The sequence below is a fragment of the Simochromis diagramma genome, unplaced genomic scaffold (genome assembly GCF_900408965.1).
Source record: "Simochromis diagramma unplaced genomic scaffold, fSimDia1.1 OVJJ01000802.1, whole genome shotgun sequence".
In the NCBI taxonomy this organism is placed as follows: domain Eukaryota; kingdom Metazoa; phylum Chordata; class Actinopteri; order Cichliformes; family Cichlidae; genus Simochromis; species Simochromis diagramma.
In genome coordinates, this window is record NW_024387492.1 from 7229253 (window position 1) to 7250107 (window position 20855).

General features: G+C 41.7%; 3 protein-coding genes across 10 annotated transcripts in view; 2 read left to right on the plus strand and 1 right to left on the minus strand.

Annotated features, from left to right (window-relative positions):
• The first annotated feature begins 114 nt into the window (after nucleotides 1-114).
• Nucleotides 115-8461, plus strand: gnpat2 (glyceronephosphate O-acyltransferase 2). Its single transcript, XM_040017845.1, has 16 exons — nucleotides 115-272; nucleotides 2005-2205; nucleotides 2296-2472; nucleotides 2632-2761; nucleotides 2910-3037; nucleotides 3148-3223; nucleotides 4084-4235; nucleotides 4338-4468; nucleotides 4869-5110; nucleotides 5614-5871; nucleotides 5947-6026; nucleotides 6261-6401; nucleotides 7214-7313; nucleotides 7413-7506; nucleotides 7625-7686; nucleotides 7891-8461. Exons 1-16 carry the CDS (start codon nucleotides 261-263, stop codon nucleotides 7941-7943), a joined length of 2037 nt encoding a protein of 678 aa, XP_039873779.1. The 5' UTR covers nucleotides 115-260; the 3' UTR covers nucleotides 7944-8461.
• Nucleotides 8462-10690: 2229 nt separating this feature from the next.
• On the plus strand, nucleotides 10691-18504 carry fam228a (family with sequence similarity 228 member A). Of its 7 annotated transcripts, none has more exons than XM_040017084.1 (9): nucleotides 10691-10860; nucleotides 11131-11254; nucleotides 13018-13206; nucleotides 13285-13362; nucleotides 13489-13677; nucleotides 13850-13933; nucleotides 14032-14098; nucleotides 17788-17959; nucleotides 18051-18504. In XM_040017084.1, exons 1-9 carry the CDS (start codon nucleotides 10706-10708, stop codon nucleotides 18160-18162), a joined length of 1170 nt encoding a protein of 389 aa, XP_039873018.1. In that variant the 5' UTR covers nucleotides 10691-10705; the 3' UTR covers nucleotides 18163-18504. The 7 variants fall into 7 exon arrangements, with proteins under 7 accessions (XP_039873018.1, XP_039873019.1, XP_039873020.1 ...); XM_040017085.1 differs by having other exon boundaries at nucleotides 13850-13921; XM_040017086.1 differs by having other exon boundaries at nucleotides 13489-13662.
• The window catches only part of itsn2a (intersectin 2a), a 43809-nt gene continuing 41223 nt past the window's right edge, over nucleotides 18270-20855 (minus strand). For both annotated transcript variants that reach the window (XM_040017083.1, XM_040017082.1), the window contains 6 exons: nucleotides 20516-20728; nucleotides 20277-20398; nucleotides 20106-20188; nucleotides 19428-19511; nucleotides 19179-19352; nucleotides 18270-18939 (listed from right to left, as the gene is read on the minus strand). In XM_040017083.1, the coding sequence (XP_039873017.1) occupies nucleotides 18788-18939; nucleotides 19179-19352; nucleotides 19428-19511; nucleotides 20106-20188; nucleotides 20277-20398; nucleotides 20516-20728 (828 nt within the window). In that variant the 3' untranslated portion in view covers nucleotides 18270-18787. The remainder of the gene's footprint in view (nucleotides 18940-19178; nucleotides 19353-19427; nucleotides 19512-20105; nucleotides 20189-20276; nucleotides 20399-20515; nucleotides 20729-20855) is intronic.

Below are 20855 nucleotides of genomic sequence, written 5' to 3' on the forward strand. Positions count from 1 at the left end.
CAACAGACAAACTCTAGATCACTTAAAACATTAGCTATAGTACTCAACAACGCGCGTGGGGTGAGGGGGGTTACTTGGGAGCAGAGGGTTGAGTATTACAATATGCGGGAGGAGTTTCCAAAACCCAGGCACACCATTGGCCCCGGGCCCCGAAGTGCTGCATATTTCACGCAGTGTGGAGCGAAGATAGCGTCCAAGCACAAGAAAGACAGTCAATGAGGCCAGTCACCAGTCAGCTACAGTGTTAGTGTCCGCAAAGAATGACGAGTACGGTAAGAAGCAAGTTTTAAACGCGTCTGTTTTTATCTTCTCTCGGGCCCGTCGACGCTTTTCTTTAAACCTTTCAAAGTTAGCGGCGACTATAAAATATATAATACCCAGAAGGAGACCGCCTGAAGGAAACCTGTAGCGATGTTCGCTTTTGTCTGCCTTCAAGCAGGGCTTGTTTTTGCTGTTAATTATGCAGGCAGGGGTGTCCTGTGGAGCCTGGCCGCCTTAAGCTGCTCAAACTTTGGCTTACTAAGAAAAACAGCGACTGTATGTAAGCCGCTGTTGCTTAATAGTTTTTCACCAGCCAGTGTTGGCAGGTCACAGCAGCCTGCAGAACAGAGCAGCGAGGAGATAACGACTTTTATGGTTTTAACTCGATAAACTTTGTGATTTAATAATTTAATTTGTCTCAGACCACTTTTCCAAAGTAACAATACGTCAGTTTTCCCTTACTGTTAAAATAAACAAAACTAGTGCTTGTATAAAAGGTTAATAAACAATTAACACATTAATGGGATAACTATGGGGATGCGCCCGTTGTAAAATAACAGTTCAAAATAACAGTGTGGTGAATAGTTGTTGTCCACATATATTATCTTTTACCCCCGCCCCCTCTTTTTTATTTTATTTTATTTACCAAAGAAATAAAGAGTCTCACAAAACTACAGTCTGCTCTATAAGAATTATAGCATTTTTTAAAATGTATTTATTTCTGTAGTTTTTGTCTGTTTTTTGTGAGCTTGCAGCTTTAATTCAAGGGTTTTAAAGAAAGTTTTGCATTAAGTGCCTTTAGGTTTGAATTTAATAGCTAAAAAGCTGCTCTGCTGGTTTGACTATTAAAGGACACCCCATTTATTTTTCCTTGAGATGCTTTTACCGTATGCTTTAGGACATCATCCATTTGCAGTGTCCGATCAATTTTGCAGCACTTGACTGAGTCCAAGGCGAGAGTGTAGCCCTGTACACTTAACAGATCATCCGGCTTCTTCAATCAGTACTTACATCATCAAGAAACACCAGTGATCCAGCTTCACTAGCAACCATACCATACCATACCATGCCATAATGTTACCGCCACCATGTTTGGCAGATGATGTGGTACGCCACGGATCATGTGCGCTTTTAACTTCTTAGTCATCCTTTGGTCTTACCGTCATTCTGGTACAAGGAAATCTTGGTTTAATATAAATACACGCGAACTTTCAGAAGTTGTTGTGATTAGCAGTTTATTATTTTTGCAGAATGAACCAGATTGTAGAGTTTTTTTTACTATGTGTCTGATAGATTTATTTCAGTTTACATGTAACTTCTGTAATAAAAATTCAAGTGAAAAGCTACAAAATGCAAATTCAGCAGTTGGAATCAATGCCACATATTTTATTAGCTTTATGTGTTACGAAATAACAAGGGAACAACCTAACCTTGTCATGAAATTGCTTATCAGTCAACTGTCCAATTAATTTATAACCTCTGAAAATGGGACGCTGTGCATACAAATGGATATAATTCCTAAATGGGTAATGCAGTAAATTTGTTAGACCCCTTGAATTAAAGCAGAATGTCTACAGTATAAAAAATGTGGTGCTAATAAATCCGTATTCAAAACAATCTTGCTCTGTACCCACGTTACTGAGTTGGTAGATTAGTAGTGTTGTTGTTGTTTTCTATCCTGTTACAGATGTTCCAACATCTTAACTTTGAGACTTTTAACATAAACCTTACTCCTTCCTTCAGTATAAAGATTCAGGCACTGCAAGCCTGAAGGATGAGGAGGAGTTTACGGATATATTGGAGGAGAGGAGACGCACAACTGATCTTGGCTATGCCCTGAGAACCTTTAACCCTCAACCGTACAAAGGAGCCCCATCCAGCTCCACTTCTGACCTCAAGAAAGCTGTACTGGAGTCCCAGTATCTGTGCTATATTGCCAAAGAGGTCAGTCATTTTATTTATTAAAAAAATATAGTTTTTACTGTTTTGTTGTCAAAATAGTCAGTTTTTCTTCCCCTACATTTTCCCTCTCAGATTGCCTTGGAGACGGGGTCATCCGTGGAGAAGGTGAGACAAGAGGCTCGTGGGATTTTGGAGGAAATGTCTCACAATCTGCAGCTGGGGTTTATCAGGCTGATGGCCTACACTGTCAATAAGGTGTTCAAGAGACTCTTCAGAAGCATCTATGTCAACATGGAAGGACTCAACATGGTCAGGACTCATCAGAAATCAATACACTTTAATCAGTTATTGGCCAGTTTGTTTCAACAGTAGCTCTTTAGAGGTCACACAACCATTCTGATAGATTTGCTTTACTATAGTATTTACTATACAGAGAACCTTGGAAGTTAAAATTTTCTGTCACTGCAGCTGCAGCAAGCCATCCAGGAGAGTCCTGTGATCCTGATGCCCAATCACAGGAGTTATGTGGACTTCTTGATTGTCTCCTTCATCCTGTTCACCTACGACATCCCAATACCTGTCATAGCTGCAGGAATTCGCAAGTATCTATTTGAATTAAGACAACAAAGTATTATTTAAATCATACTAATTATACACGACATTATATCCATTTTGATTGCATCGTAGCATCCAAATATTATTATTATTATTGTTTATTTTTTTGTTCCGACTCCTTCTCTTTAAAGCTCTTGCAAGCATGAAGGTTGTTGGAGAGATTCTGCGTCGCTCTGGAGCTTTCTTTATCCGAAGAGCAATCGGCTCTGACAAGCTGTACTGGGCGGTGCTGTCAGAATACGTCCGAACAATTGTGAGGGTAAGACAAGGACTTTTTAAAAGTATTCCTAAGTGCATCTTTGGCAGTCAGCTTCTGTATTTAACAATTAAAAGAAGAAGGCTTCCAACAGCTTAATGTGTTTTTTGTAGACAGGATGTGCTCCTTTGGAGTTTTATGTAGAGGGTTTCAGGAGTCGCACACTGAAGTCTGTGGTACCAAAGCTTGGTAAGTGTCTAAATGTACACCTTTGTTGTTTTTGTTGCTGTTCCCCAGGATATCAAAGTGTGTGCATCTCATTATTTTGGACTTTTGGTTTTTTTTAGGTTTTGTTGCTTTAATTTTATAGCAGTTAAGCATGATGACCTTTTTCTATGGTGGCCCGGGGAGGTCAAATGCACTGCAAGATAAGAAAACACCAGAAAAAAGAAAAATCCAGCACAAGCAGACAAAATACAACTGAATAAAACAAAGCAGAAATGGTGAAAAAACAAACAAAGAAAAAACAACCCACAACAGAATTTGAATAAAACAATTGAAGTAGGGAAAGAAAAAAGAAATTTCACTAAATGCAACAGAAGAGTTTCTGGAGAGACAATAAGGTGACGGACCAAAACATGCAAACAATTACACTTAGACTCACTTAAAAGATTCATCTAATAATGTAGGTGTTTGCTATTAGCTGTTTACTGTTAGCTTGTCACTTCCGCAGCTGGTCCGTCACATTATTGTCTCCCCAAAAACACTTCCATTGTGTTATGTGAGGTCTTTTTTGTTTTTTAGGGGTTTTTTTTGTGAGATTTAGCTGTGTTTTTTCTATTTCTGTTGTGTTTTATTACAGGTTTGACCTTAAAGGGCCATTGTACCCTTTTCATTGTACAGTACTTTACTTTTGCACACCAAGGGATCATGCACTCACAGTTTAGGATATTTTAATTGTGAAAAGTCAAACAAGTTTACAGTATTTTTAGATCATTTTGTGTAATTTGAATATTCTTTTCAACTTATTTTTATTTCCATATGTTTTTTTACATATTTACTTATACATGTTTTGAGCATCTTGGTGCCACATCTGCATTTATCTGCAGGTATGATGGACATGGTACTGGAGCCATACTTTAAAGGTGAGGTGTTTGACATTACGCTGGTGCCCATTAGTATCAGCTATGACAGAGTAGTGGAGGAGTCATTGCTTGCACTTGAGTTGTTGGGTGTCCCCAAACCCAAAGAAAGCACCACCGTAAGTTTCGTCTCATTGCTGACTTGATAACATTTCCCATGTAATCTTTGGTCCTGAAAGATATGAAACTACAGGCCTCTTGCCCTCGCTCTTTCACTGCAGGGACTGTTTAAAGCTAGCAGAGTTCTGCGGGAAGATTATGGCTGCATGCATGTGAACTTTGGCCGCCCCCTGTCTGTTCGACAGCTGTGTGAGGGAAAGATAAATCGGAGCGAGTACAATCTCATACCAAGGTACAGATTTGCTTTTTTTTTCTGTTTATGCAAGACATGGTAGCCATATGTGCCAAAGTCACAATTGGCTGTAGCTAAAAATTGTGAGTACTGAGTATACACCAACCAAAGTGAGTATTAAATGATTTTATGATTTACCATTTATATATTCTGTTAATGTAATCTCCATTAGTTATATATAGGCAGTTAAAATGAAGTGCATAAAACACCTTTTACATTTTTGAAATGTGTTTTTTTTTTTTTTTTCTAAATTTTTTCTTACTCATAGTGAGTGTAAAATGAACCAAATCAACAAAAGCATAACAAGTGTAACAGTGATACAACTTAAATGAATATTTTTGTCGTTGTAAACCTTCAAAGCCTGTATGTAACTTTAGAATCTACCTTGTTTTCTGTTTAGAGATCTTCCACAGAGACCAAGTACGGAGATCCAGGACTGTGTGAACTGGCTGGCTCATTTGATTGTGCGAACCCAGGAGGAGGGCTCATTGATCAGTCCTTGGTCTCTGATGGCTTGCCTGTTGCTCCAGGCTCCAATCACAACTTTAACAGAAGAGGGTTTGCAGTGGCATGGGCTCACGGAAAAAACACTCTGGCTCAGGAAGCTGGTGCTGGACTTCAGGGGCCGTCTGAACTGGCCTGGTGAGTGGGCCAGATGGATTTCAAAGATATCAATTTATTTTAATTATACTGTGTAGAAAGCAGCAGCATCAAGCTTAGGGTTAAGAACAATATAGGTTTTGCTTATAGTGGGCATTTAATGAAGCTTGCTTTCCCTTCAGTAACCAGCAGGTGGCCTTAGCATATTGCATTACTAGACAACCAGACGCTGTTAATGCAGAGGAGTAACTGAGTAGTTTCCTTGCTGTTGCATAGGCTCCTTTTGACCCGGTCCTGTGTGGATCACAAAGATTAGGTGAATGCAAGTTGGCACAAGTGTCCAGAATCACTTAGGAGATGTTCAGTGGATTAATGCACTTTAAGTAACTTATCCTAAGAGGACTCCACTGAACTGTTTCACTTCACAGGTGTCCTCTGTGTGGACATTCACACATGCAGGCACGTGTGCACACTTCAACACACACACATGCACGCATGACTTTCTGAAGGTCATGTGACCCTCAAACTTTACACCCGTTTTGCAGCACACACCCCAGACTCGGACGTGATGTCATCCACCGTGGCTCTTCATCACTCCATCGTCCATCATAAAGCGGGCCGTGTCTGCCTGGTTCAGGATGGAGACACTGCGAGCCAAGATCCACTCAGCCCAGAGGAGGGTGTGATGAGGACGGCGGCGGCGGTGCTGATGCTGGTTTCCTACAGGAATCAGGCGTTGCATGTCTTTGTGCGTCCAGGAATACTTGCTACTGCCATCCACATCACAAAAAGCACACAGAAGGGTAAATGTTAGGTGCAGTTGCAGATTCTGAGTCTCATGAATGGACACATCTTGTTTAACTTTTTTCTGTTCACAGATGAGCTGTTCAGCTTCTTCTGCTTCCTGCGGGACGTCTTCGCCAATGAATTCATCTTCATCCCTGGCAGGGCATCGCAGGTAACAGCCATGTTTGTCGGGATCACGATTATTCTGTGCATGAACTGGGTAAAAGGCCAAGGTCACTGTAGCCTCTCGTTTATCCAATTCCCAGGAAGAGCTAATGAAAGAAATTTTGTGCTTATAGTGCTTCAGTGTTTTGCTACTATCATATTCATACACACTTGTGTGTGATTAACAATGAGACAGATTATTGTTACTCATATTGCATATGTCTGCCCCTCCATCATTTAGGACTTTGACGAGGCATGTTCACTTCTGCAGAAATGTGGAGCAGTCCACATGAGTGAACAGGAAGTGACCGTGTTGGAAACGGGGCTGGAAGTGTTATCCTTTCTGCAGAAGCTGCTGCAACCCTTCTTAGACTCATATCAGGTCCTTCTAACTTGAGTATCTCTCTCTGTGATTAAGTGTATTTCGTGGAGAGTGACTGTTGTGAAGATTCTTGGTTAGATGTTGTAAAGTTTTTTTTCTTATTATGGACCTTCTATTGTATTCTAAGAAATGTCATTAAACATTAACCACTGTTATCAGATAACAGATTATGACTAACAATCATGGCATAGTTTCTAATGACATAAAGAGACATGCTGTAGTTGCATCTTTGAAACTTGAAAAATTATAAATATTGTCATTAAGACATTTTATGACCATAAAGAGTTCAATTTTGTGGGAGCTTATCTGCATTAGCAAAAGTATATCGAAAACTTTTTGTCTTTTAGTAAGACAAATACAGTTTTGTGTACTTCCTGGTTTACATATATTAAGATTATCTTTAGAGAGGAGATGCAGTTCATATCACTGAGTCTGAAACTAAAGACACGAGTCCTGCTTATGTGATTTAAAATGGATATTCCAAACATCAGTGTATTTCCATCTTGTGTCTAATGTTTATAGACTTATAGATTTATAGATGCACAGTACAATATTTAATGACTTCAAAGAATCTCTTGCAACTTCACAGTAACCATCAAATGGTGGTCAAGATGGTTTACAACTAAACTATTAACCATTTGGAAAACATTAACGTCTGCTAACATGAAAATTATTTGTAACATTGTTAACTTACTATTGACTAAATTTTAGGCAAAGCATTTATTACTTTTTGACCATAATTTGACTTTATTTCCACATTAATATACCAACGTTTTAATGATGTTTTTGGGGTTTTTTCCCTTCATGTCCAGCTGATCTTCAGGTACTTGTGTGAAAACGGAGCTCACGTGTTTACGGAGAAGCAGTTCCTACCTGCTGTGCAAAACCTGGCTACAAAACTCATCCTCTCAGGTAAAACTGAGTGTGTGGAATGACCTCTGACCTCTAGAGTTGTCTGCCACCTGGTAACTTGCAGATAACTTACAGTTTTTTGGGTTTTTTGTTTTGCAGGTGATCTTCACACCTTTGAAGTCCTCTCTTCTGACACACAGAAAAATGTTCTTTCTGCACTGCGGAGACTGGAGGCAGTGACAAAGTTGAGGGCGTGAGTAATGAGATTAAACCTACAGCCCTGTTTGGTTTTAAGCTCATTTTCTTTGGTGGTTTGAGAAGCCGTCCATAATGCTGATGCCAAAGTTACACATGCACTCTTCTCATCTCAGGTCCCAGCAGAACGAATACAAAGTGAACAAAGCAGCTGTCAGAAGAACTGGTGACATACTCTGTAAGATTATTTGTGATATTCCAGTAAAGATAAAGCTGCTGTTTTGTGTCCGTCTTGAGAATTTTGTTCTATTTTTTACCTTGCTGTCTTTAAAATGATCAGATTATTTTACATATACAATTACCGATTAGCTTACAGTTGTTTACTACACCCGCCTGAGGGATCTTTCTTATTTTTGTTTTTGTTCCTCTTCTTTCACTGTAGCTGGGAAAATCCCCCCTGAGAGCCTCCACGCTATACCTGACGCAAGACTTTAGTGTCAAGTAGAGTAAATCCATCTTCAGTATCAGCTCACAGTCCTGCTCCCCCCCCCCCATCCCCAAACTTGCCTGTCTCTTCATTACTTCTTCTTCCTCATTTTCATCCCTGTGGTCTCTTTAGCAGTTTGACTGTGTAAAGATGCAAATGCAGTCTGAGCTCACAGGCAAAATACTTGATCCCGGATGCCAGCCAGACTTAATCTACTGAATGTTGGCTACCTCTGTGTCCTTGCTGACATGCGTTTGAGACCTGAGAGGGCTGAGATGAAGCTAAAAAGCCCTGCAGGATAAATGTTGGTGGCCTATTGCTGATTTAGTTTGACTGTAACCAGAATCAGTAGGTGAATAATAACATACTTTCTATTGCTGATCCTTATTTTTTTGGTAAATATATTGCCATAGATGTATTATTAATGACTGAGATAATGAATAAGAGAGCACTTTAAAATAAACTTGGTTGCCAGTAAGATTTGGTATAAAAGAATGTAGCAATAAAGCTCTAAAGGCCAAAACAAGCAAAGATGTCAGGTTTTGTTTGATTGAGACATTTATTTTCTTTACATTTCCATAAATGTGAAACAGTTGTAACAAAATGCACCATAGTTTTATTCGTCTTTTCCCACACGTGCTTAAATATAATTTATTTGATTCCGTTGGTAACTAATTCCCCTCAACAGTGAGTGAAAACCAGAAGTCAGAGTTCAACCTCCTGCCCTCCCTGCAAACCAATCAACACTCTGCTGTACTTCTAACCCCTCAGCAGTTAGAAGAAGGCCCCTTATGTGCCAATTAGCCACGGGAAAAAGATTATCTGTACACGGGTGGCACGTCGACCTTGATGCGTAAAGCGCTCACGGGGTCTTGACAAAACACCGAGATGTATTCCAGCACTTTGGAATTGAGCCTCTTCTCGCCCTCTTTCGCCCTTAGCCGCTCTTTGTCCCACCTCTCCTTCTCGCCGTTCATCTGTGAGAACAGGTTGATCTGGATGGTGCGCAGCGTGGCCGCCAGGATGTAGAAACCTCCCTGCAGCATATGACAGAAAGCGGCCCCGACGCTCAGCGCTGCGCCCATCATGTTGGGCACCGTCTCGCACACCACGCACATGCCCTCCAGAAAGTGTAGCGTGCCTTTCCTGGCCAGGGGTTCGCTCTGATGGAGGTAGCCTGGAGGAGAGGGGCCCTGCTGGGCATGGTTGACCCAGTACCGCGCGCTGTCGTAGAAGTGCGTGGCGGCTCGGCGCAGCGGGAGCAGGGCCAGGTACAGGTGACAAGCGGCTTTGGTCAGAGCGTGGAAGAGCAGCCGCAGCTCAAGCACGGCGTTGCCTGGAGATAAGAAGGTAACAGGGTCAAGCTGGAGTCTAAATTAACACCGTGGCTAATGTCGAGAACCACAAACAGCGTCTGCCACTGGATTAAAGTCTGCTCACTGGGCGGCGGGTATACTGAGCACGCAAAGCGAGCTTTCGGCAAGTAAAAGTACCCTGACAACCACCTGACCTAAAGCACAAAACATTCACTCTCTAAATAAAGACTCAAAAATTTTTTGTATTGCCCCCTCTCCCCGCCCCGTCACCTCGAAGCAATCAAGTGTGGTTGCCTCATCAAAAGAGTTTAATAAAACAATATTAATTATGTAATATATTTTATTTTTTCATTTAAAACGTACAGAAACTGAAGGTTTTGGTTAGTGACGCGATCTGCACCGCCTGCGCCCATTTTAGCTATTTGTGTCATTTGGGACACAAACTATTTCCTAATCTGTAGAGTCTCATCTGCTCAGTGCATCCACCTTTCGAGGGAATACACTCGAAATATGAGCTACAATAGAATCCACAACCACTTCAACATGTTATGTAGAGTGATTCCTGGTCTCTTGTGCCGTGCGTTTATAGGTTAGTGGACAGGTGCCATAAAACCATTAAAAAGCCGTTTTCCCTTACCGTCTATAAAGCAGAAAATCCAGAGTAGGGCAATACTCGCTGCCAACAAAGTCCACCAATCCATGTAGCCTCCCCCCTGTGCTGACCCCAGCAACGAAAAGCGAGAAAGAAATGAAAAAGACGAAGTTATGATCTGGCCAAGCCCTGCCCTGCCTCTTTTACGCAGCTAATACCCAAACATTAAGTCGTCGCTTTCTCCGCAGGAGAACCGTCAAAGCGCACCCCAGGTGTCAACCGGCGCATTAAGTCCTAGAAGCAAGGCTACAACTCTTGAACCTACTGCACCGTGTAGCGGAAGTTTTTATTGGCTGGAAGACCCTCCTCGGGCGTGAAAGGTGTCGCCTAAAGAGACTTTTCAACCTTTGGGACTTTAAACGAGTTTACCCTCTTATTTTTTTTTAAATATAAAATGTTATAAGTAAAAATCTTATAAGAATACTTTTCTTCTTGAAGTGCATCTATGCTGAATTTTTTTGTAGTTTTCCCCACCTTTGCCCAAACATCTGCTAAATATGATGACCTCCTAACATTAGTTATTCAGCTGATCTCTGCGCACATTAAAGAGGATCCAACAGTCAGGGGGTTCAAAACCTACTACTCTTGGTGCATGACTCGTCTAGACTTGCATAATCCGAGCACAGATGTGGGGAAATCACTTTCCACAAATACAGTTAATGCAGCGTGGAGTAATGATGTAAACAGCCTATATGTAGTCCAGTGAGTCTGCAGCCTGGGTAACTTAAAACACGAGCAGCTAATTGTGTGTGTGTAACATTTTCTGCATGCTAAATTTCTGGACAGTGTTTGTATATTACTAATGCAACAGAACGCAGAACCTTCGCCATTTACGTACGACGTCTCTGCGCGTGCTCGCCCCAGGCTCGCTTGCGTGTCGGCGTCATGGCAACGGAAACCCTCTTCAGACGGTGGTTCACCTGGAGAAGGTATCTCCTTACTGGCTCCGTTAGAAAAGTAAGTCTGAGCCCAGGGTAAAAGTTAGCAGTCTGCACACTTTTCCAAAATGATGTGTGTTGCACGTGACCTAAAAGCACGGAGAGTTTTGGTAAATTGGCCACACGAACTTCAGTCCTCAAATCAGCACAGGTAAGAAGCAACCACATTGTAATGGAGACGTGGGCTTTTAATGAAATTAAAGCAACTTAATTAGCAGGTATGGAGTAAGTGATGAGTAAATTCAGTCAGTGTTGTTCTTTGACACTGTCTATCGTTTATCACTACCAGCATGTCGCTGACTCCAGGCTGCTTGTTTTGTCGTGATGTAGAGATGAGCCACATGAAGAAGAAGGGTCCCAGTGGTCTGATCGCCGTGCACTCACCTTTTCCTGTCAGCCTGTTCAAATCAGAGGTAATAATAAATAAGAGAGCATCCTCATAAAAGTGGGAGTGTAGTAAAAAGAAAGCTCGGAAGTGGATTGTATATTACACAAAAGGAGCTACTGGGTGGCTCAATACCAACCCGCTTCTCATTATGTTAAATATACTGCTGTTAATGAAACTTTTAATTAAAGAGCATCGGCAGTGTAAGTGGTTTTGCTCGGCAGCACTGCAGTGGTGTTATGTTCTGTTTAAAATTTGGCTTTTGATGAGCACACTTTTTTTCTTGTGAACACGGACACTCTGTGCGGTTTGCACTTCACAGCAGAGTGAGACTGTGACCTTTCACCACCTAATAATTTATCTCCAGTCTTTCTTCTTCTTCTGTATTTGTTCTCCTGCTCTCAGTATACGGTATGTGCACGCAGTGCTACGGAGGGCCTCAAGTGCCAAAGTGAATTAAATAAATAATTAAATAAATATATATAAATATTGAATTTTTAATTACACGTAATTAATTAATTAAAATGGGAAATAATTAGTTAAATATATGCATGACTTAAATGTCAATTCATTTTGTTTAAAACATTTAATAAATGAGTTATTTCCAATTTTAATTAATGACAAATTTAATGAATGTGTAATTCATGTTTAATTAACCAAATCAGTTAATTCAAAGATGATAGTTTTTTTTTCTTTTCTTCTTTTTATTATATTAAAATATCTCGGGGGTTAAATGTGTGGTTGATGTTTCACTGGTCCGGCCCACTTAAGATTAAAGTGCCCTGTATGTGGCTCACAATGTAAAATGAGTTTGACATGCCTGGCTTTCCTAACTGCACCTCTTCTTTTTCCTTTTGCGTATCATATCTGAACATACAATCTCAGAGTCTATTTTTAAAATGAATGAAAAGGTTTCAGTTTACTGACAGATACGGTAGCCACTGTTACCCTGCACTTAAATAAGGACTAAAGGAGGCGCGGTGCCGGATCAGGTTAAATGCAAAACAAAGAGTCTACCCTATCTACTGCAACAATAAAACCTAACAATAAGCACACATACCTGTGCACTGATGCCAAAACCGCTGTCATAAAATGACCAGTGTCATTATCTTTTACACCAGAGTGTAAAAATGCATATATAACGTGTTACGTGTTAATGTAACTTCGAGAAGCTGCTCGTGTTTCCGTGTAGTGACGCGATCTGTCGCAGCTGGGTGTGGTGGACTCTACATTCATGTACACAGACATGATCTTCTCTCTATGTGAACTTTGGCTGGATTTCAAGAGTTTGGTCTCGTCAGGTCTTTGCCTTTTCTTTTCCTTCATTGTTTTTTTTTAAAGTCCTGTTTCTTAAGAACGTGACTTTCATGTACTTTCGTGTTTTTCTAGGCCTGCCACTTTTTCTTTTGTCTTCCCCTTGTCCACTATCCTCAAAAATATTAAGGACACACGGCGCACTATGCCAGGATGTCTTCACATAATAGCTCTTTGAGAATCAATTACCTGGTGCAATTATACTATTCGATCTATTTTATGTCTGTCAAACTGTGTTGTCTTTTGAATTTTCCATAGATTCAACTAAAGAAATGTGAAAGAAATGATGTGTTTTTGTAACACGCTGCTAGTAACAAAGTGCCTAAAGATACAGGTTCAAGGTTCAAGGTTTAAAATTTGTTCTTAGCCATGATGTCCAGTATGTGTATATACAATATAGTTTCAGCCCTTGCATTAAGTGGCTTTTTTATGTCAAAATGTAATAGGTCAGCGTACAATATACATCTGGTGTTTCAGGAGTGCGTTACAGATGTGAAGCACACCACGGAGAGCAAGAAGAGCAGAAGGAGCAGCTCACAGCAGCGTGAAAGGACGAGGAGCACCTGCAGGTCTGTAACGCCAGAGAAAAGGAACGAGGTGTCTTATGTGCCAGAGTGGGCCACCAAACGGGACTGGCTCTCTTACACCTCCCTCAGACAACTGCAGGTACTGCACTCAGTCGACTCACATCTTCACAGAAAAAATGGAAAGGATGAATTCCTGAATCTCTTTCTTGTCATTTAGGCAAAGATGAAGGCTGAGAAGCAGCAAGTGAAGGAAATACTCCAGCCATTACAGGAGACAGAAAATGGGTTTATCAAGGTAGGGTACTAGTTTTTATTGTACTGTAGTCCATCTAATACAATGACACAGCTTTTTTTCCCCTCACATTTTATTCTTCATTATTAAAAATACCTCCAATATTGATTGAAATGCGTTTTCATTCAGGAGTTGGAGTTTTACCTCAGTCAGCGTGACGTTACAGAGCTCAGGAGGAGAGAGCTGCTCCACAAACACTGGACTGAACATGTCTGGTTTCCCATCCAGCAGAGAGTGAAAGCGCATGTGTCCAGCTGCCCAGAGGCCAAGAGGCGCCACAACCTCTACAATCACTACCTCCATGTCTGTAACTCCAAGGTGGTGCTGAAGCTTAAATTAGTTTTGAAGTTAGGTCAATGACTCCTCATGTTGGTGCTAGAGTTTTTGTGTTGTTGTGGACGGCGATGTTTAGGTTTTGTGCCTATTACTGCAAAAACAGATGAGATGAATGTTTAACTTATCTCACTGCCACGTTATCTCTGATCCACAGGGGAATGTCTTTCTAGAGACCTACGATCCACAGGAGTACGATCCTTTACTTCTCAATATCAAAATGCAACAGGTGAACAACCAGGTGACTTCTGTGACTTGAATATTTCCCTTCAGTATGTTTCATAACAACATTAGAGTGTCTCACGTGTGTGTTACTGCTAATGCACTGATTCCTTAAAGGGGTCATTGGGCCTTCGTTTAAATGAAACACCAACAGGAAAGAGATTCTACTCGTCTTTGGGATCAGGTATCTATATATTTTCCCCTTTTTTGTGTTTTTTTTCTAGCCAATCGGAAATTTAAGACAAACTATTATACAAATGCTTAGTCTTCAGTATTGGCTTATAGATAGATAGATAGATCGATAGATAGTAGTAATTATTATGCTTTTGTTGTCTGTCTTATACTGTTACCATGATGGATGCTCACAATAAACATGGTCAAAGTTTTTACCTGACACTTCATTAGGTACACCGTGCTAATTCTAGGTTGGACCTGCTTTTTCCTTCAGAGCTGCCTTAATTCTTCGTGGCACAGATTCAACATTTCTCTGAGATTTTGTTTCATACTGACATGATGGCATGACACAGTTGCTGCAGATTTCTCACCTGCGCATCCACCAGATCTCAATGGTTCTGTATTGGACTGAGATCTGGTGACTGTGGAGGCCGTTTGAGTACAAATCAAATCAATCAAATCAAATCACTTTTATTGTCACATCACATGTGCAGGCACACTGGCACAGCACATGCGAGTGAAATTCTTGTGTGCGAGCCCCACAAGCAACAGAGATGTGCAAACACAACAACACAAACGAGCAAAATACAAGAATGGCCGACCTGAAACTAATAAATATATGTACAATATATAATAGTGTATGCATTTCTGGATGTGTATACTAAATATTTTCGTGTGTGTGTGTGTGTGTACACATTTTTACAAATTAAATAGTAAAAAAAAAACCAAAACAATAATAATAATAATAATAATAATAATAATAATAAAATATATAAAATATACAGAGTTGAATATGTGCAAAACAAGTGGCATTTATATACAGTGTGGAGTGGATAATGTTGAAGTTCCAGTAGTGAAGCTGAGGTGTCTATGACGTGTTCAGCAGTCTGATGGCCTGGTGGAAGAAGCTGTCTCTCAGTCTGCTGGTACGGGACCGGATGCTGCAGAACCTCCTTCCTGATGGAAGCAGTCTGAACAGTTTATGGCTGGGGTGACTGGAGTCCTTGATGATCCTCCCCGCTTTCCTCAGGCACCGCTTCCTGTAGATGTCTTGGAGGGAGGGAAGCTCACCTCCAATTATCCGTTCAGAGCACCGCACTACTCGCTGGAGAGCTTTGCAGTTGTAGGCGGTGCTGTTGCCATACCAGGTGGTGATGCATCCAGTGAGGATGCTCTCAATGGCACAGTGATAGAAGGTCCTGAGGATGCGGGGGCTCATGCCGAATCTTTTCAGTCTCCTGAGAAAGAAGAGGCGCTGCTGCGCCTTCTTCACTGTTTTGTTTGTGTGTACTGACCACGTAAGATCCTCAGCCAGATGTACTCCAAGGAACCGGAAGCTGCTCACTCTCTCCACAGCAGCGCCGTTGATGGTGATGGGGGTGTGTACTTCTCTGCACCTCCGGAAGTCCACTATCAACTCCTTTGTCTTTGCGACGTTGAGGGTGAGATGGTTGTCTTGACACCAGTGGGTCAGGGCGCTGACCTCCTCCCTGTAAGCCGTCTCATCACCGTTGGTGATAAGACCCACCACTGTAGTGTCGTCCGCAAACTTCACGATGATGTTGGAGCTGTTAGTGGCTGTGCAGTCGTAGGTGTAGAGTGAGTACAGGAGAGGGCTCAGTACACACCCCTGTGGAGCACCAGTGTTCAGTGTGATGGGGGATGAGGTGATGCTGCCCAGTCTGACCACCTGGCGTCTGTCAGACAGGAAGCTAAGGATCCAGCTGCAGAGGGAGCTGCTCAGTCCTAGATCCTGCAGTTTCCTGTCCAGCTTCGAGGGAACGATGGTATTGAATGCTGAGCTGTAATCTACAAACAGCATCCTCACATACGTGTCTCTCTTCTCCAGGTGTGACAGGGCAGTGTGTAGTGTCAGGGCTATGGCATCATCAGTGAACTCATTGTCGTGTTCAGGAAGTCCGTTTGAGATGATTTGAGGTTTGTGATATGGAACGTTATCCTGCTGGAGGCTGCCATCAGAGGATGCACAAGGTGCACTGTGGTCATAAAGGTGTAGACATGGTTAACAACAATACTCAGAGAGGCTGTGGTGTTGAAACAGTTTTCAGTTTTAGAGGCCGAAGTATGACATTACACCATAGCGTTACACCAGTGGTTCCCAAAGTTTTTTTGCTAAGCCCCCCTTTGTTTTACAAGAAAATCTTCGCGTATAAAGAGCTAACATCTCCAAAATGTCAGGAAATTTTTAGTCATTATAAGAAGTGTTTGTGAACTAAAAAAAAAATCAAGAATATGGGATACTGTTTGTCTGTGATTTGGACAGCCCAGCGTGTGCTCCCGACGCAGGTTAAACAAATTCTGTCATGGAGACCTACCTTGGCACTTGTGCAGGTGAAGTCAAAGGCAAGATATGCTTCATCATATATCTAGTATTTGGCTTGGAAGGAAGTTGGTTTGGAAACATATTTGGCGAGGCTTCATCTTCTGCTTTGCGTTCGTGTGGGGTCCCCTCTGCAATGGCTCTGGCCCCCCACTTTGGGAACCTCTGCATTACACCATAAGCACGGCTCATATAAGGATAGATGAATCAGCGCCTTCATGTTATTTACGCAAAAGTCTGATCCTATCCAAATGTCACAGCAGAAATCAAGACTAATCAGATCAGGCAGCGCTTCTTCAATCGTCTGTTGTCCAATTCTGATCAGCTGGTGTGAATTGTAGTCTTGGTTTCCTGTTCTTTGCTGACATGGCACCCAGTGTGGTTTGCTGCTGTAGACCCATCTGCTTCAAGGTTTAAGGTGATATCTGTTCAGAGATGCTCTCAAGTGTTTGAGTTACAGTTGCCTTCCTGTCAGCTGCTCACTGGATATTTTCTTTTTTTTGGACCAGTCTCTGTAAACTAGAGATGGATTTGTGCAGAAATCCCAGTAGATCAGCAGTTTCTGAAATATTCATAATGCCCATCTGGCAGCAAACAACCTTGCAAAGTCACGGTGGCATGGTGTGGTTTGTGGAGCAGTGGGTTCAGGATATGGTATCAGGGGAAGGCTGACCAGCACAGCTGATTTTCATTGTATAATCATGCCTTCCCTATTTGAGTAGGATGCCGGGACCTGACCAGGGAGCTGGGTGTACTTGCACTGGAGACAGGCAGCTGTAAAGCTCCAAAAACTGAGTCACTGGAAACTTTGTAAATAAACATTCAACTGCTTGCAAAGCTACGCACTGTGGGTCCTTTACATCACAGTCACTTAAATCACCTCGCTTTTCCATTCTGACGTTCAGTTTAAACTTCAGCACCATCTTCACCGTGTCTACATATCTAAATGCATTGGCTTGTTAGCATGTGATTGGCTAGATATTAGCTTTAGTAAGCAGCTGAAGAGGTGTACCTAATGAAGCCTAGGGTGAGTTTATAAATCAGCACAATAATGACAGTTACAGTTGTTTTACTTAGTAAATATATATTTTTTGAACTGTGAATTGTGTAAAGCACAATCTAGAATCCAAGAGTATAAAATGGAAATATGGAACTGAAAATGAGCACAACAGGTACCCTTAATTTTTTGCTGGATTAATTTATAATAGGTACTTCTGAAAAGTACTTATTAGCATTGAGCATTTTCATTAACTGCTCAGTGGTCTAGGAGTTTATGTCGATCTTTTGCTTTTTCAGTGTAAAATACTTTCAGGTAAAAACTTCAAATGAGAGATTTCCCCCCCCCCCCCTTATCTTAGGGCTACAACTCCACTGGACAAAAGCTGAACGGCAAACTAAAAGTCATCGACCTCTGAGTGAGTCTGTGAAGTCTCAGGCCAACAAACGTCTACATGCCTCATCTAAATATCCAGCCTGTGGGTCCATTAAAAGGCCAGTGGTCGTCGAGACTGATAGAAGCAAGTGTAGCAGGTACTTATATACTGTATTTGTACACTATAGCACCATACTGCTCACTGACAAATCCCACTAACAGTTTAAGTTTGAAATGTTTGTCATCCAGGCCTAACACTATACCACTGCACATCAGTGCAACAGCCACATCAGATGGAAGGTGCCACCAGACCAGCTGCTGGTTCTCTAGATGTGGATGTCTGCAGGAACCATCAAGTTAACAGTGACTTTGGCCACTGTGTGCATCCAAATAAAAACAAACAAACATAAAAAACCTACTTCACAATTTTCCTGGACATCGTACTCGAAAGACAAACGCAGAAAAATGTTTTACTGTACATACATTTTATTCATGCCGGTGCCGTTTTCGGGATTTAATGGCGTACTTGCCATGAAACCTCAAGCTTACACCATAAGGCTAACCATTGACATTACATTATACAGCAGTGTGCAGCAGTTGTAATATAAAGATACGTGAGACAGTGTGCGACTGTCCACACATGTGTGTAACTGGCTGATATGTTGTTATATTCTTTAATTAGCAGTGCGCCGGAAAAAAAAAAGAATTTACAAATCGAAAGTGAAATGTAAAAATCCGGTGAAGCGTTGAGTCTCGTTTGTTACTTTCCATTTCTGGCTGGCGATTATGAAAATATTGGCAATCATCTCCGTGTTTTGGATCGTTCCAGGTCGCTGAAAAGCTCAGGGTCAGTGGAACAAGCAGGGACAGTAAAATCCCCATTATTGCGTAATGTGCAAGAGCATAAAAAAGGCACTTTAATGGTCCTTCATTACTAGAAAATTAAGTGGTGTGTGTGTCTAATGGAGTATTCAGATGTATTTTCCTCATTTGGTTGGCTCGTAAAGCTGTAGGTCTAGTTTGACGTGAACTTCTCCAGTAGGGACTTCGTGCAGCAGAAGGCGACGGGTTGCTGCTCCTTTGCTCTCCATCTCTTTCTTTATCGTTGCCACGGGAACCTCAACGCGGCCGAGAAAATCTAAAGAGGAAGGAGGAGACTTTCATTTAGTAAGATGATTAAAATGAGAAAAAGAAACGCATCTCATCGGACAAAAAAAAAAAAAAAAAAAAAGTTCAGACCGCTGATTTACTTTAATAAAGGAAAACCAAGACTTTAAGTGTTCCTTTAATTCTGTATAGGCAGGAAAAATTAGACAAAAAGCCTAATAATCAACTGTTTTATGCATGAGTGCATGTGCGTGTCCTTTATCCACTGACCGTCTGGTGAGAACTGATCTTTCTCAGACACGGTGACACAGAGGACATCCTGGTAGAGGTCTTTGATGAAAAACTGGCAGTTAAAATTCCACTTTGGGCTCAGAGTGTCGCTGATTGGTCGAGATGTGTAACACTGAGCTCCCATTGTCAGCTCACAGTAAGGATTACTCTTACCTGAAGAGAAAAGGAGTTAACGGGACTTAATGACAAAGCATGCATTAGCACTGTCATGTTGCCACGGGGCCTCACCGTTGGGCTTACAGGCCTTGAGCTCCTGGGCTTCAATGACTGTTACCAGCAGCCGGCCGATTCCGCTGGACTTTAGAGAGCGTGCTAAAATAAGCAGAAGACAGTAAGATATATGACAAAAACGCAGCAGCCATTCATAATTAGGATAATGTTTGAACAATACACACATGCATACTTCAAGGTTCAAATAAGAACACTTTGTTAACCCTGGCAGGGGGCTTGATTTGTTGTAGATTTTTAATATGCAGACTGAAAAATGTCAACTCTGGATCAACTTGGAATAAAAGGAAGTAAAAATAAAGCACTCCATTCAAGCTCCAGTGCGTGCAAATGAATACTCCAAAATTAAACGATACGATGCACTGTATAAATATGACACTGTAGGTGAAAACAGTCCAGTGGTCATAGGGACGAGTCGTAGAGTCTGATTTCCTGAAAACTTGTGAAGGTGCCGCACAGAGACCACCAAACAATCATTTTCAGATCAAGCAGATTCCAGGTCAGATGACACTAAGAAACTGCTTGTCATTATATCATTCAGCTCAAGCCGGCACTACAAGGAAAGTTAACAAGGGAGCAGCGGAGGAGATGATAGGAATACCAGCCTGCTCTGCAAAGGGATAAAGTCAATACACTCAATATTAGCTGATATATTTATGAGCGTGTAGCTGTGTTTACCTTGGTAAGCCTTCTCTCTCTTTTTCTTCTCCGTCTCTATGAAATGTTCAGACGCCGCTTTGATTTTCTGGACCCACGCTGCCCTAATGGAAGCAGTAAAAAATGTGTGAGTGCTTCACGCAGAAACACGGACGTGTGGTTACACAGAACGCGAGATTTTTGCACACGTGCCTCTCGTTCAGGGTCTCGGTTTTGAGAGTGTAGACGCGATCGATGTGCGAGACGTGGAACAGCGGCTCGTCGCTGGACGGGTCGGGTGGCATTTTCACCAATACCTCGTTCAGGAAGAGAGGCTGGCGGAGATAAAATGCACATCGGCAAATGCCGAGAGAACGTAAACGATGAGAAAGAATAGTTCATCTGTGCATTTATATATATTTTTATATATATTATACCTGAGATTAGCTTACCGTTTTGTACATCTTGAGCTGTATGCTTGTTTTGGGGCTGAATAACTTGTCAGATCCTGAGGAGGAGAAGGGTTTGGCACTGTGTGTGAGGAGGAGGAAATCACTGAAGAGGAAAGCCCACAGCTCTCTGCTGCTTTTGGTCTTGTACAGCCGACCGCTGTGGAGCAACTTGCGAGGCCCGAGGCAATTAGTCAGCGAGTTGAAGACCAAGTGCTGGGGGGGAAAAAAGTGCAGAGAAAACAAGGCATGGCTGAGGAAAGTTGTTCGAAAATAAGCAAACTGTCAAGCGTTGTAGTTAAGAATGGAATTTTTGCTGTCCCTGCATAACAGCTCAAGACTT

Coding starts and splice junctions, on each gene's coding strand:
- gnpat2 (XM_040017845.1), top strand. Junction 4,236..4,337: donor AACCCAAAGAAAGCACCACC/GTAAGTTTCGTC, acceptor CTTTCACTGCAG/GGACTGTTTAAAGCTAGCAG. Junction 4,469..4,868: donor GAGTACAATCTCATACCAAG/GTACAGATTTGC, acceptor TTTTCTGTTTAG/AGATCTTCCACAGAGACCAA.
- fam228a (XM_040017084.1), top strand. CDS start 10,706: ATGCAACAGAACGCAGAACCTTCGCCATTTACGTACGACGTCTCTGCG. Junction 13,678..13,849: donor TCCATGTCTGTAACTCCAAG/GTGGTGCTGAAG, acceptor TCTGATCCACAG/GGGAATGTCTTTCTAGAGAC. Junction 13,934..14,031: donor TGCAACAGGTGAACAACCAG/GTGACTTCTGTG, acceptor GATTCCTTAAAG/GGGTCATTGGGCCTTCGTTT.